General features: G+C 38.2%; 1 protein-coding gene across 5 annotated transcripts in view; it reads left to right on the plus strand.

Moving 5' to 3' along the window:
* ATG5 (autophagy related 5) overlaps positions 1-12473 on the plus strand; it is a 67646-nt gene that overhangs the window by 28581 nt on the left and 26592 nt on the right. For all 5 annotated transcript variants that reach the window (XM_051613173.1, XM_051613175.1, XM_051613177.1 and 2 more), the window contains exon 6: positions 1683-1777. In XM_051613173.1, the coding sequence (XP_051469133.1) occupies positions 1683-1777 (95 nt within the window). The remainder of the gene's footprint in view (positions 1-1682; positions 1778-12473) is intronic.

Below are 12473 nucleotides of genomic sequence, written 5' to 3' on the forward strand. Positions count from 1 at the left end.
TCTGACTATAAAACTCAGTTGGTAATTAAAGTATGTATCAATTCATGCCTACTGTAGGATGCCTGTCCACACAATCTGTAGTGAAAGCTGGAAGCTGTTCTCAACACTACTGTCTCCAAGGAATGAGGGAAGTATGCTAAGTCTTCACCTTCCCACTGACAGCATTCCTGAGGAGGATGCACTCCTCCTTTGTGTCAGACACTAAGAATAACCTCTGGATCTAGTCTGGGGTTCCCAAATGCAGGCTTGCTGGGGTGCAGTTGGCTCCAGGGTCCTCACTGCCACCTGCTGAGGAGCTCCCTGGAGGGAGCACCCTGCATCCAGGCAGCTCCTCATCTCAGGCAGGTGCAGACTGCAGCTCAGGGAAGTGCTTCTCCAGAGGCACTTGCTGCTAATCAGGAAACAAGGGTGTGGAAGTACTTGCTGAGATGAGTATCAGGAAATGCTCCTACAAAATACCTGGCACGGGTTTGTTTACAGTTTCTTGGAAATTCCTGCCTTGTGTCATGTTCAGTGGGAAGAGCAACGTGTTACAAACCTGCATTGTGTGTTAACTAGATCTCTTAGTGCACTGACAGGCCTCTGTGCTGTACCTGGAGTGAAACAAATCTCAGACTCTTCATTTTCTGCATTTGCTTTAATTGGTATCAGTAGTTTTGGAAGCAAGAAGAACCTTTGTTCAGCTAATAGATTTCTGGATTTTTCCCTTGCTTTGGGGGGCTGGATTCTGTAAGGGTTGTACCACCAGGCTTCTTGAGACTCAGTTGAACATGGTGCCCAGGAAGGAAAATTGGAGATTCTGTGTTCCTTCTGAAAAAATGTCTGCAGTGTTTGGTGTCTTGGAGAATTAGGGCCTATAAGGAAATTTATCCCTCACACTTCCCCTTCTAAAGCTGCCTTCTCCAGCAAGGCTAGCAGCAGCTGTGTTCATCTTAGCTCTTCAGGTTCCTTTCTGTCAGTTTTGGTATTGGTTGTTTGCTTGATTTGAATAATTGATTTGCAAGTATGAAAGCCTTTGCTGCTCTAGACCTATGCTGTCCTTACTACATTTTAAGTGCAATAAAGTATTCAGGTCTTTTAATGTCTAAACAGAGGTATTTTACTATACCTACTTACTTGAATAATAGTAACAAAAATGTGTTTTCAGCATAAACTTTTATTTTCAGGTTGTGTCATGAAACTGACAATAAATTTTCTGATTATACTGTATGTCGTTGCAAATTTTAGGATTTCCATATCCAAATATAAACCCCTCAAGAAGTTTTTCTAGTGCTTTGGTTTCTCTATTACCTGTAGTTCTTCTGCAGTTAAGAAAAATTAGATGTTTTTAACAAACAGTAGCAGCAGGGAGTGGAGGAGCAGGCACTGTTAATTGAGGTAATAAAATCTGTAATTTGTGGCCCGATATTTCCCTAACAGTGGGAGATAAGATACGAGTTCAAGTTGCTTTCTCTTTCAGTTGTGTAAGTTGTCACATCACTGTTCCCACAAGAGAATGCAGATGATTTACCTTTGGCTTCGGGCTAAATAGGGAGGAGAAACATGGGGAAAATAAATACATACAGGTCAGACCTCTGTAAGAAAAGTTGACATGTTGTTCCAGTTACGTCTCATTTATCTTTTTGCTGAAAAAAAAGGAAATATGTTATTAATATTAACAAAATCTAATTCTGCCTTCACAGATAAATTTGAGCAGTTTTGGGCAATAAATCGAAAACTCATGGAGTATCCTCCAGAAGATAATGGATTTCGATACATCCCATTTAGAATTTATCAGGTAGGAGACAACAAAATAGAAACACTTTTACCAAACTCCTCCGCTGAGATGTCATATACCATAATTGTTCTCAGAATTACATGTTCCCTTTTCTGACATTATGGTAGAACTTTCTCTGCTCATCTGTGCTGGACCTTTGAGTTGTGTGAACTTGCAAAATAAAATAGACTGTAATTATTCCAATAGGTAATTACCATTTGTTATGTTGTGAGTGTGAAATGCTGGAGAATGTGCTAAGGCTGATATAGATCATGTTTGTGGTTGTTTTTTGTTGTTTAACTAAAAACTAATTCTTTCATTAATAATAACTGCTAACTAGGAAGGCTGCTTGGGATGCAAAATGCCCTCTGCAAGGTCAAGTCAAACATTTCAGCAGCAACACTTTTCCCTCAGCCACTGTGTGTGCTTCTTTTATTGTTGGCATTATGTGGTGAATAAAATGGCACAGTTCTTGCATCTAGTTCTGACTTCAGTCTTCTAATTCTGTACTTCACAATCCAACACTGGCTTTGAATTATGTTTTCTGTTTTAATAAATCAGTGCTCTGTTTTTCTCAGCGGTTTGTTTGGAGGCATATTCTTTGGAATCCTTACCATTTTTCAATAAAGTGAAGTTTTTATAGCATTGAGGTCATCATGAAGTTTGGAATCAACTATGGTTAAAAGCTCATCCGGAATTAATGTAGCCTCTCCAGAAATTAAACAGTTCCGCTCTGTTTCGTCTTTGAAACGTGTTCATCTATTTAAGTTTTACACCTGTAACTATAAAAAAAAAATTCCTTTTTTTCATAGTACTGAGTAGTCTGATACTCCTTTGTAACAGGTTTTAATGACCATGCAGACCTACACAGTCCTGCAGTGGAACTGAAGTAACTTTTAGTGTTAGATAAAAGATTTTTACTGTCATAGTGAAACCTTAGATTGAGAACGGAAGTCAGTTGTTTTGTCAGAGATCACAGCAGATGGCAAGGTTTGTGTAAGTATCAAAAAGTATGTATCAGGAAAAGTAGTTTGCTCACACCATTTTGTTTGGTTTGTGACTAAGTTGTTTGTTTGTTCTCTGATAGGTGGGGGGTTTTTTTAAGCCTATTCATAGAAATCACGTAAATGGGTTTGCGAAATGGAGGTTTTGCAGTCTGAATAAGGTACAGACCTGTAAGCCAGGAGGGAAGTTTTCTAAGATATCAGGTGATTTCATGCTAGTAAAACATTTAAAAAATAAATAAATTAATCTATTTCCATAGTATCTATCCATTTAGCAAGTATCCCTTGTCTTTATTCTCATAATCTTTTAAATTGGAAACACTTACTTGCTGTAGTTCAAACCCAGAGTATCTAAGAATAGAAGACCAAACACAAATAAGGCTGATGCTGAGATAGCCTTTGAGAAGGTCAGTGTATATTATTTTCAGTAAAGCTGCTCTTAATATTTCTAAATATTTCAGTAGTGTTCCTCTTTTTTCAAAATAAGTGGATGCAGGTGTTTTTAGTTTTTGAGTTGGGTTTGTTGGTTGGTGTACTGATTACTACTAGTCATAAAAGTCTATGTATTTAAAGGAATTCTCAGTGTTAGTCAGAGTAAGATTATAATTGGATTTCAAGCAAGGAGTTAATTCCTGTAGTTTTAACATGATTTTACAGTACTTAATGACAGACTTGTATATACTGAAGTAACTGATTCAGAAGTATCCTTAAGATGTATTTAACCCCAACTGCATCTAATTTCCATTAGTGCTGGTAGAAGTCAGCTTTGTATTCTAATTGGTTTCTTGTATATCCTTTCATAAGTACCTGAAAGCCAATTTAGCCTGCGTTTCTGTTACATTGGACATTTATCCCCTTTGTGTTTTCAAACAGTGTTTTTGTAGATACTTAAAGATATACAGGTGGATGGCAGGAAATTACTAGGCACTGTCTCCAGTGGGGAGAGTTCCTTCTCTCTAGCTCCATACCTTTCATTACCCCCAAAATTATTAGAAGGAAATGCTGTGAAGGGAACTGCCTAGGCTGTGTTTTGGCAGTGTGAGGTGGATGAGTTTGCTTTCCTTCAAAGACATGATGATACCAGCTAAGAGAAATCAGTCTTAGCAATGATGAAATGTGACTGGGAAAAGCTGCTGCAGAAAAAAAGAAGTAATCTGGCATATTTTTCACTGATATTTTCAAAACTCAAACACTCTTTCAGTTGTAAAGCTTATCTGTTAAAATACATTTCTAAAGAATAATATGAATCATATCTTGTGGTGTGCTATCCAAATCTGATGGTGTGTGGGGGAGAAAGAGATGGCAAAAAATACAAATGTCATGCTTGGGTAAGTCAGAACTAGAGTAACCACGGGTAATTTTTAAAGTCCTTGTCCAGCCCCTCTTCTTTTAAGTGTAGCAGCTAAGATTGGACCAGAATCTTGGCATTGGCTGTAGAAGATGAAGAAAACAACTGAGTTATCGCTAAGGATCAACTCACTTGCAATTTTGAGTGTTAGCTAAGAGATCCTGGAGATTTTATTTCCACTTGTCATAGTTCCATACAACACAGTTTAAACTTGCACAAGACAAACCTTTGACATAGGTGGAAACTTTTTTCTACCAGAGACGGTTTAAAAAGAATGGTTATATTTTTGTGATGCTTTTGCTTACATGCATCCAGAAAAGAAAATTCCCCTCTTCATCACTTCAGAGTTGATGAAGCTTCCAAGCTGCTGTGTCTTCAGCTGACAGTTGCACAGAAACATGTTACCTTTTTGTCTGGTAGTACTGTTGACTACAGCGCTTTTTTCACTTGTTTTTTAACAGCAAGAAAGAAAATAATAGTAATGTTTTGAGTATATTATGCATTTATGAGTGTTTTCTTGTACAGAGCTAGTTTGGCCTGAGGATTTATTTGCCCATGTTTATAAGATCAGCTGGTTTTGCACTTTCTAATTGAACAAACTATATGGCTGATAGATTGCAGGAAGTTTTTATCAGCCTTCGGCTCCTGGCACTGACACGGGGCATGTTAGTCAGACTCTGGAGAGGAGTCTCTGTGTGCTTATAGAGACTTCCCTAATGAACCCCTGTCTGCCCTCTTACACTGCAGATGAGAGCACTCTGAGTCTCAGTTGTTTTAAGTTTAGTGTGCAGTCATCCCAGAGTTTTGGTATCTTGCTCTCTCCTAATGTCACACTCCCTCACTTGCTCTTCCTTGCTCTCTACCTGTCTGTCAGTCTTTCTCCTTTCCTCAGCAGTCTGCCATACGAGTATATAGGATGTGAGGTTGCAAATAGGATTTCACTTTTGAGAGTAAAATTACAAAAGTATGTGAAAGAAAATGCATTAAAACTATTAATTACAAGTTCTTCTGAGCTTTTCAAGCATCACACTTGGTTTAAGGCAAGTGTCTGTTTTATGTTTGCTAACTCAAAAGGGGATGATCTGGCATTGTTTGTTTGCTTATTCCTCTTTCTGGATACTGGGACATGTCATTGTACTGAAATGAGCATTTCCTTGCCTCTGTTTTCTAAGGGTTATTAATTTGAATGCCTAATTCCATACTAGACTACAGCTTTGAGCAGGTTTTTCCTATCACAAGTCCCTTAAGATGTTGTGATTAATTTGTACAATCACCAACTGTTATGATTTTTATCTGCCTTAGCAATGTGAGTGAAATTCTTTATATTTAATAAATTCTCCATTAAATCCAAGGCTTTGCTCTTCCTGTCAAAGTTGCAGTACTGAGATGTCTAAATAGATTGAAATGTCTATCATCACTGTCCTCTAAAAAAAGCAAGGTGAGAGAGAGGGAAATGAAATATTCTAGGAGGTTATTAGTAGCTGGCTCAATAAATGAGTGTGAAGTCCAAGCGTGGCCCTTTCCCAAGCAACAGAATATTGTTTTATTTGCATTTCCACATGAATTGGCAGAGCTCAGATAATCAATTGGAAAACCTATTACAAGTGTGCACGTCAGCATCACAATTTGGCCCATGTTACAACAGCTACTCAAAGCTGATCAAAGCAGGTTGTTTGGCAATATACTGGGTCCACCTGTAAAGCTTTCAAGTAATAAAGAATCCATCCTTATATGCTAGAAGGTCATTAAAATCTTATTTTGGTGTTGGTGAAAAGCTTTTATTGCATTTCAAGGCTGAATTTGTCTTAACTCTGGTTTCTAGATTTTGGTCTACCTTCCAGGACTTCTAAGTCATCTGACTTTTCAACCTCCAAATTCACGTGCAGACTAATTTCAGCAGCTTCAGTTTTCTTTGGGAAGCTGACTCAATTGAGCTCTTTAAGCCTCTTGTCGTGAGGCTTACTTACCAGTTGTTGGTTTTTTAGTCATCTTTTCAAACGCTAGCTGACGCTTTGATAATCCTTGAGATTAGTATTAAAGTCAGGGATACGTAGAGGCCAAAAAATAAAGCTTATTTCTGTAGGATTCTAGATCAGAAATACTTGAGGTACTGGTGGGACGGAGGTAGATCTAGCTGCCACTTGAAACTGCAAATTTGAATATTTTTATTAAAGAGGTTGGAAATGCAGTGACTTTTCAAGCAAAAGAATTAGAACATGTAAGTCGACCTGAAGAGGGCAACACAACACAGCAAGTGTCAGTGTCTTGTTGGCTCTTGAAGAGACCTGTGTGTAGTACCTTATTTAACTTTTTTCCTGTGTATTAAAAATGACGTTTTCATAAATCACCTGCTGAAAATAGACACACTTATTTCTTAAAAACTTCCTTTTACAAAGAGGAAGTTTGAATGAATAGGGAAACAGAACTGCACTCAGCTGAATTTTTGTGCTGAAAAGCAAAAAAATGAGCTCTGGTTCATCAACTGAGTAGTTGATGGTTCAGCACTGAAGAAGCACTAGCACACTTTCATCAGTTTTAAATTACTTTCCCATTCATAGAACTTTGATTTTAAAGTTTAAAAGGTTTGGTAGGCAAATATTTTTCATAGTGCCTCATTATTGGAGAAAAAACAACCCTTGTATCAAGTGTGGTGTATGGACAGCATGGTCCATAAGTTGCTATGAATACTTGATTGCTTAGTTCAGTGCTGAAAGTAATAGCAATTTGGCAAGTTGTCAGCTTGAGTTGAAGGTCACTGTCACCAGGTGAGGTTCCATAATTATGTAAGCTTTTCTGGGCTACTCTAAGTGCAAAGTGAAATGGGCTAGCTCAAACCAACACTGGTGAACGTTTGTTAGGTGTTTGGCATTATAGCATACTTTCTCAAACACTTCCCTGGCAGTGTTGAAGGGCAGGTTGGATGGGGCTCTGAGCAACCTGGGCTGGTGGGAGGTGTCCCTGCCCATGCAGGGGGTTGGAACTGGATGATCTTGAAGGTCCCTTCTAACCCAGACCATTCTGTGATGATATGAATGTCCATGCAGTTCTTTTAAAAAATACATACATAGATAAATATACATTAATATAATATAAAGTTATCTGTAAAACTGTGAGTCTTCCTGGTTCAGAGCTGCTGTAGAAGTTGCATAGCACTCGAGGAAGGAGGCACAGAAGAAATGGGGCTGTAAAACTTGGGTTTGGGAAACTTCCCTGATCCATGACTGAATTGTTCCTGGGTTAGTTAGTTCTCACCTTGCTCAGGCTTGTCAACAGGAGCTGCACTAATCCTTTTGAGTTGAATGTAGATGAAGCTTGTATACAAAGAACTGTGTGAAAAATAGTTTGGGGTTCTGAATTACATTGTAACTAGTTAAAACAATACAGGGATAAACAAAAAAATTGCATATTGGGGAAAAGTGGGTAGTATTTTATTTAAAATCTTTTTTTATCAGATAGTAATTTATCTTAGAAGGATCTAGGTGTGTCAAAAACAGTAGCATCCGAGTAGTTTAATAAGTTAACTTTATGTAAATGGTTGGTTTGGGGTTTTTTGTTAGCAAAATATAAGTAAAAATATGTTTTGTGTTACAATGAAATAATTAATGCTTTTGGGGAAGGAAAAAAAAAAATCCTACTTTGAAGATGCCTTAATCTTAGCAAGTGTTTTATGCACTCCCTCATCACAAATTGGTAGGTACTTTTTTTAAGAAATTATTTTTGTATAAAACGAATTTTTCATGTTTTATCTGAATTGTCTTATGGTAACAGACTTGGATATAAATAAGCTTATGCAAATATTCATGCTGCAAATTTGAATTTAAACCAATTTAGACTATTTAATATATGCATGCACTTTAAAAAATGCACTTTTCACCTCAACCTTGAGCATTGCTTCTTAAGAATATGAGTATGTTGAGATGCTGGGATGAAGACAATGAATGAAACAGTAGTTCATTTAAGTTAAGTCTGTAAAGTCACCATTATATCTTATTATTTAAATGCAGTGCTCTTTAATATATTGCTGCCTTTTGATCATTAAAGCTGATCACTTCTTTGTTTCATTTGGTTTAACCAACACAAACTGATTTGCCACTTTCACTACGTGCTTCATTATGTGGTTAAATTCTTTATTTGTAGGAAGAGGGATTTTTGCTACCTGAAACTTGCAATCCAGAGCTGTATTCCTCTGAGACTGGCTCTTGTACTTTGGTGTAATAGCAAAAAAACACCCAAACCAGGACACCCAGTTGGTAGAACTGCTTTGCATTCAGGAAAAGGGGAGAAGCAGATGTGGATTTTTTTTATTATTTTTTTTTCTTCACAGGGATGAGGAATGTAATCTTTGAGGGTTATTTCTGTGGTTGTGTAGGGTATGTAGTGCCTACTGTTTAGGAATTAGCCTGGAACAAAGGACAGCCTGTGTTAATGACAATGCAAAAAGGTAACTGCATAGATGAAAGTCATGGCAGAATCTCTTCTGATTTCTCAGTATCAGTGTCCCAGCTTATTTTTCCTTTACTCATTTTTAAATAAAAGAGATAAATCAAACAGGTTAACTTTTGCACAAAATTGAGGATTAGGAAATACAGGAAGTGTTCTGTTTTTTGGAAGGTGCCAAGACTCCTCTGGAACCACTGTCTGTGTGAGGATGTTACTTCTCACTTGAAACAGAGACATGTAATTTTTTTAATAACCAAATATTGTAATTATCATGTGCGTTCAGGTTGTAGGGCTGACAGTTGGACTTGATGATCTTGAAGGTCTTTTCCAACCTTGATGATTCTAAGATTCTGTGATCCTGTGAGTTCTCTTTGCACTTTACATAAGGCCAAAAGCAAACTGAACACGGGTAAGTGTGGAATGAAACAAAGCTATGAGGAAGTGGGATGTGTCACTGTACTCTAGGAACACATTATGAATTAACAATAATGAATTTCTGAACTTCTGCTATCCTTGGCTATAGGGGCTTCTTCTAGTTAATAATTATTTTAGAAAACTAATTGTTGCTTTTAAGGCTTCTAAGTAGATTGGAAGTGTTGTTTGAAGTATTGTACTATTCATTGCTCTTAAGCAAGCAGTGTAGTGTTTGCTTTTGGGGGACATAAATCTATTTCTAAAGTTGTTTGCTTCATAAGTAGTCAGCACTCTGTTGCTTATATGTGTCTTAGGTCTGCATATGCCACATCAGACACTGCAGCTGAGAAAGTCACTGTTGATTTGTTATTGACTCGTCAAATACCCTGATATTTTACCAATTTGCAAATACAAATCCTTTCCTGGGAAATAAATGTAATGCTTCAAGGACATGCTTATGTTGTAGATGTCAGTGCCCAAAAAAATTGGGCTGCTGTAGGAGGAGTGTTGCCAGTAGGTTGAGTGAGGTGGTCCTTCCCCTTAACTCAGCACTGGTATGACCTATTGTGTCCAGTTCTGGCCTCCCCAATACAGAAGAAAAATGGAGCTACTGGAGAGAATCCAGCAAAGGGCCACTAGAATGTTTGTGGGACTGGTGCATCTAATATGAGGGGAGGAAAGGCTGAGAGACTGTTCAGCCTAGAGAAGAAAAGGCTCTGGGGGAATCTCATTAATGTGTATAAATATCTGAAGGAAGAGCAAGATCTTTGAAGGTTCTCTCAGTGTGTGTATGTATTTCTTACTCTTGAGAGAGTTTCTTTAGCCCAAGCTGCACGAAGATACTTTCTAAGAGAATGGTATGTTCCTTCTAGCAAAGAAATTGACAAGGATAAATTATATGTGCTGGCAGCAGTGTCACCAGTGCTACTAAGGAACTTCTTAACAATAAGTGGAACGTGTTCTTTTTAGATAATAAATAGATAAAAATAAAAGCAGGTGTTTTGGTGTGTTTCATTTTGATCTTGGTGAAGCACCGAGTTTCCTGAACTCCACATGGTGTGAGATTCTGTGCTCCAGAGTGGCAGAGACAACCTTGTACTTTGGCTGTTGGTGTAGAAATAAGTTGGTTTGACATTTTTTTAACTGAGACAGGCTTGTGGAAATACCTCGTTTCAGTAGTATAATAAATATGATCAGCATTTGAATTGCCTCCCTTTTGCGGGTCTGTTGCCATCAGACAGCAGCAATTTGCAAACATTAGTGCAGTCTTGGGCTTTGGAGCAATTGGGAAGTAACCTTGTGTCCTTCTCACAAACTGAGCCAAAAACAAGGCTGTAAGCTTCACCCTGTCTCTCTCTGGAAGTCTCTCTCTGGAAGCCTCTCTGCTGGTTTTCGCACTGGAATTGCTTCACTGTAAACCTGTGGGCATATGACAACAGCTCTTCTTGAAGCTCCTGTTGTGGCAGGTTAAGAGCTCATACAGAATCTTTGGAGGGAACAGAAAGAAAAGTCAGTTAAAATGATTTAATAACATAGGTACAAATTTTGTCCACTCTTGGTTTTTTTCCTGGTCTGTGGCCTGTTAGCATTGAATTTGATATGTTGAAGTAAAATAATCACTTAAGGAAACAGGGGAGAATAATTAATACTTCTTAATGCAGGACTTCAGGTAACTTCAGGCTTAATAAAGCACTATGAATATTCTGAGTAACTTATTTATTAAACTTCTACTTTTCTAGAATTCAGCTTTGCTGGTACCACAACACCTGTAAATTGAATTTTGTAACTGCTGCTTGGAGCAAGTCTGTGATTAATAATGTAGTGATTTTAAGGACAGTGATACAAGTTCCTTGCAGCACAGAAAAAATACTGGACTAATAAGAAAAAGTGATGCAGGGATATTTTAGCTCTTTTTGTGAGCTTTTATTAGTTGAATGATGAAATAGGCACCACAATATCATAATATATTAATATTTTATTTTCAGGGAGCAGCTGATTTTCCTGTACTTTCCTTTTTATATAAAATAACTTAGATCATTATCCAAATTCTTATTACTTTTAAAGCTTCTTAGTTGAGTTGAAATCAGTTTAAAATGATCCAATTATCAAAGATTTTTCAGTGTCAAGTGGTTCATTATGAAACAGCACAGACTGTGAACTTGACAAGTTACTGAAAATACGGTGGAGGATGTAGGGAAGTCTAAGTTTTAGGCTGCCAACTTAAGCATGTGTGGGAATGGTAAGGAATTCTTTTTTTACTTTGTGGGTTCAGTATGTATGGTAACTTTTTATTTGTTTAAACACTCTTGGAGCAGCAGCAGAGTGTTAAGGCAGAAAATCCAAATCCCTTCCTCTAGATGGAAATACTGGTAACTCTTAATTTTTACAGATTAAAACCCAACAGTTAGTGAGTTGTGTTTTTCATTTTAAGATGCATCCTGTATAAAATATCTGACTAATCTAATTGTGCATTTCATGCAGTGTTTGAAAAGGACCAGGCAAGCTGACTACTCTTTTTTTTGGCAGGATGATAGGGAAGAAAAAGGGCTATAATTGTTAGCACGGTATGTAACTGTATACCTTGTCTCTGATCCTCTGAGGCTTTACATTTCCTTTAAGGGCCTCTTAAAACTTTCTCTCACTTATAACTCTCACCAGCACCATATACCTGAGTAGGAAATTTTAATCTATTTTTTTCTCACTGCAGTGTAATTTTGTTTTCACTGTCCCTTTCCTATCGCTGTTGTTTCTTTAAAAAGAATAAAGTCTTCATTTGTTCTGTGAAGCATAAGATTTGCAGTGCTGTGTGGTGCATAAAAGAATGAAAAATTTCAGTTGCAGTAAGACAGAAAGGACATGGAGCTCCTGGAGAGAGTCCAGAGGAGGCCACAAAGGTGATCCTTGGGCTGGAGCAGCTCTGCTCTGGAGACAGGCTGAGTTGGGGTGTTCAGCCTGGAGAAGAGAAGGCTCCAGGGAGACCTTAGAGCACCTTCCAGTGCCTGAAGGGGCTCCAGGAAAGCTGGGGAGGGACTTGGGACAAGGGCAGGGAAGGAGAGGACAAGGGGGAATGGATGAAAACTGGAGGAGGGGAGATTGAGGTGAGACATGAGGAGGAAATTCTGGAGTGTGAGGGTAGTGAGACCCTGGCCCAGGTTGCCCAGGGAAGCTGTGGCTGCCCCATCCCTGGCAGTGTTGAAGGGCAGGTTGGATGGGGCTTGGAGCAACCTGGGCTGGTGGGAGGTGTCCCTGCCCATGCAGGGGGGTTGGAACTGGATGGTCTTGAAGGTCCCTTCCAACCCAAACCATTCTGTGATTCTATGATTCTAAGTCCAGCTTTCTAGAATGTAAACTTCAGAGTTGAATATTTGCTTTCATAAAAATTTGATTATTTGATACCAATTGTGGACATGATCAGTGCAAAATGCACTGCAAGTTTTGGGCCAGGTGGTTGTCTTAATATGCTCATATACTTGAAGGCATTTTATTTGTAGATCTGTCACTAGCAATTACT

The sequence above is a fragment of the Apus apus genome, chromosome 3 (assembly GCF_020740795.1).
Source record: "Apus apus isolate bApuApu2 chromosome 3, bApuApu2.pri.cur, whole genome shotgun sequence".
Classification (NCBI taxonomy): Eukaryota; Metazoa; Chordata; class Aves; order Apodiformes; family Apodidae; genus Apus; species Apus apus.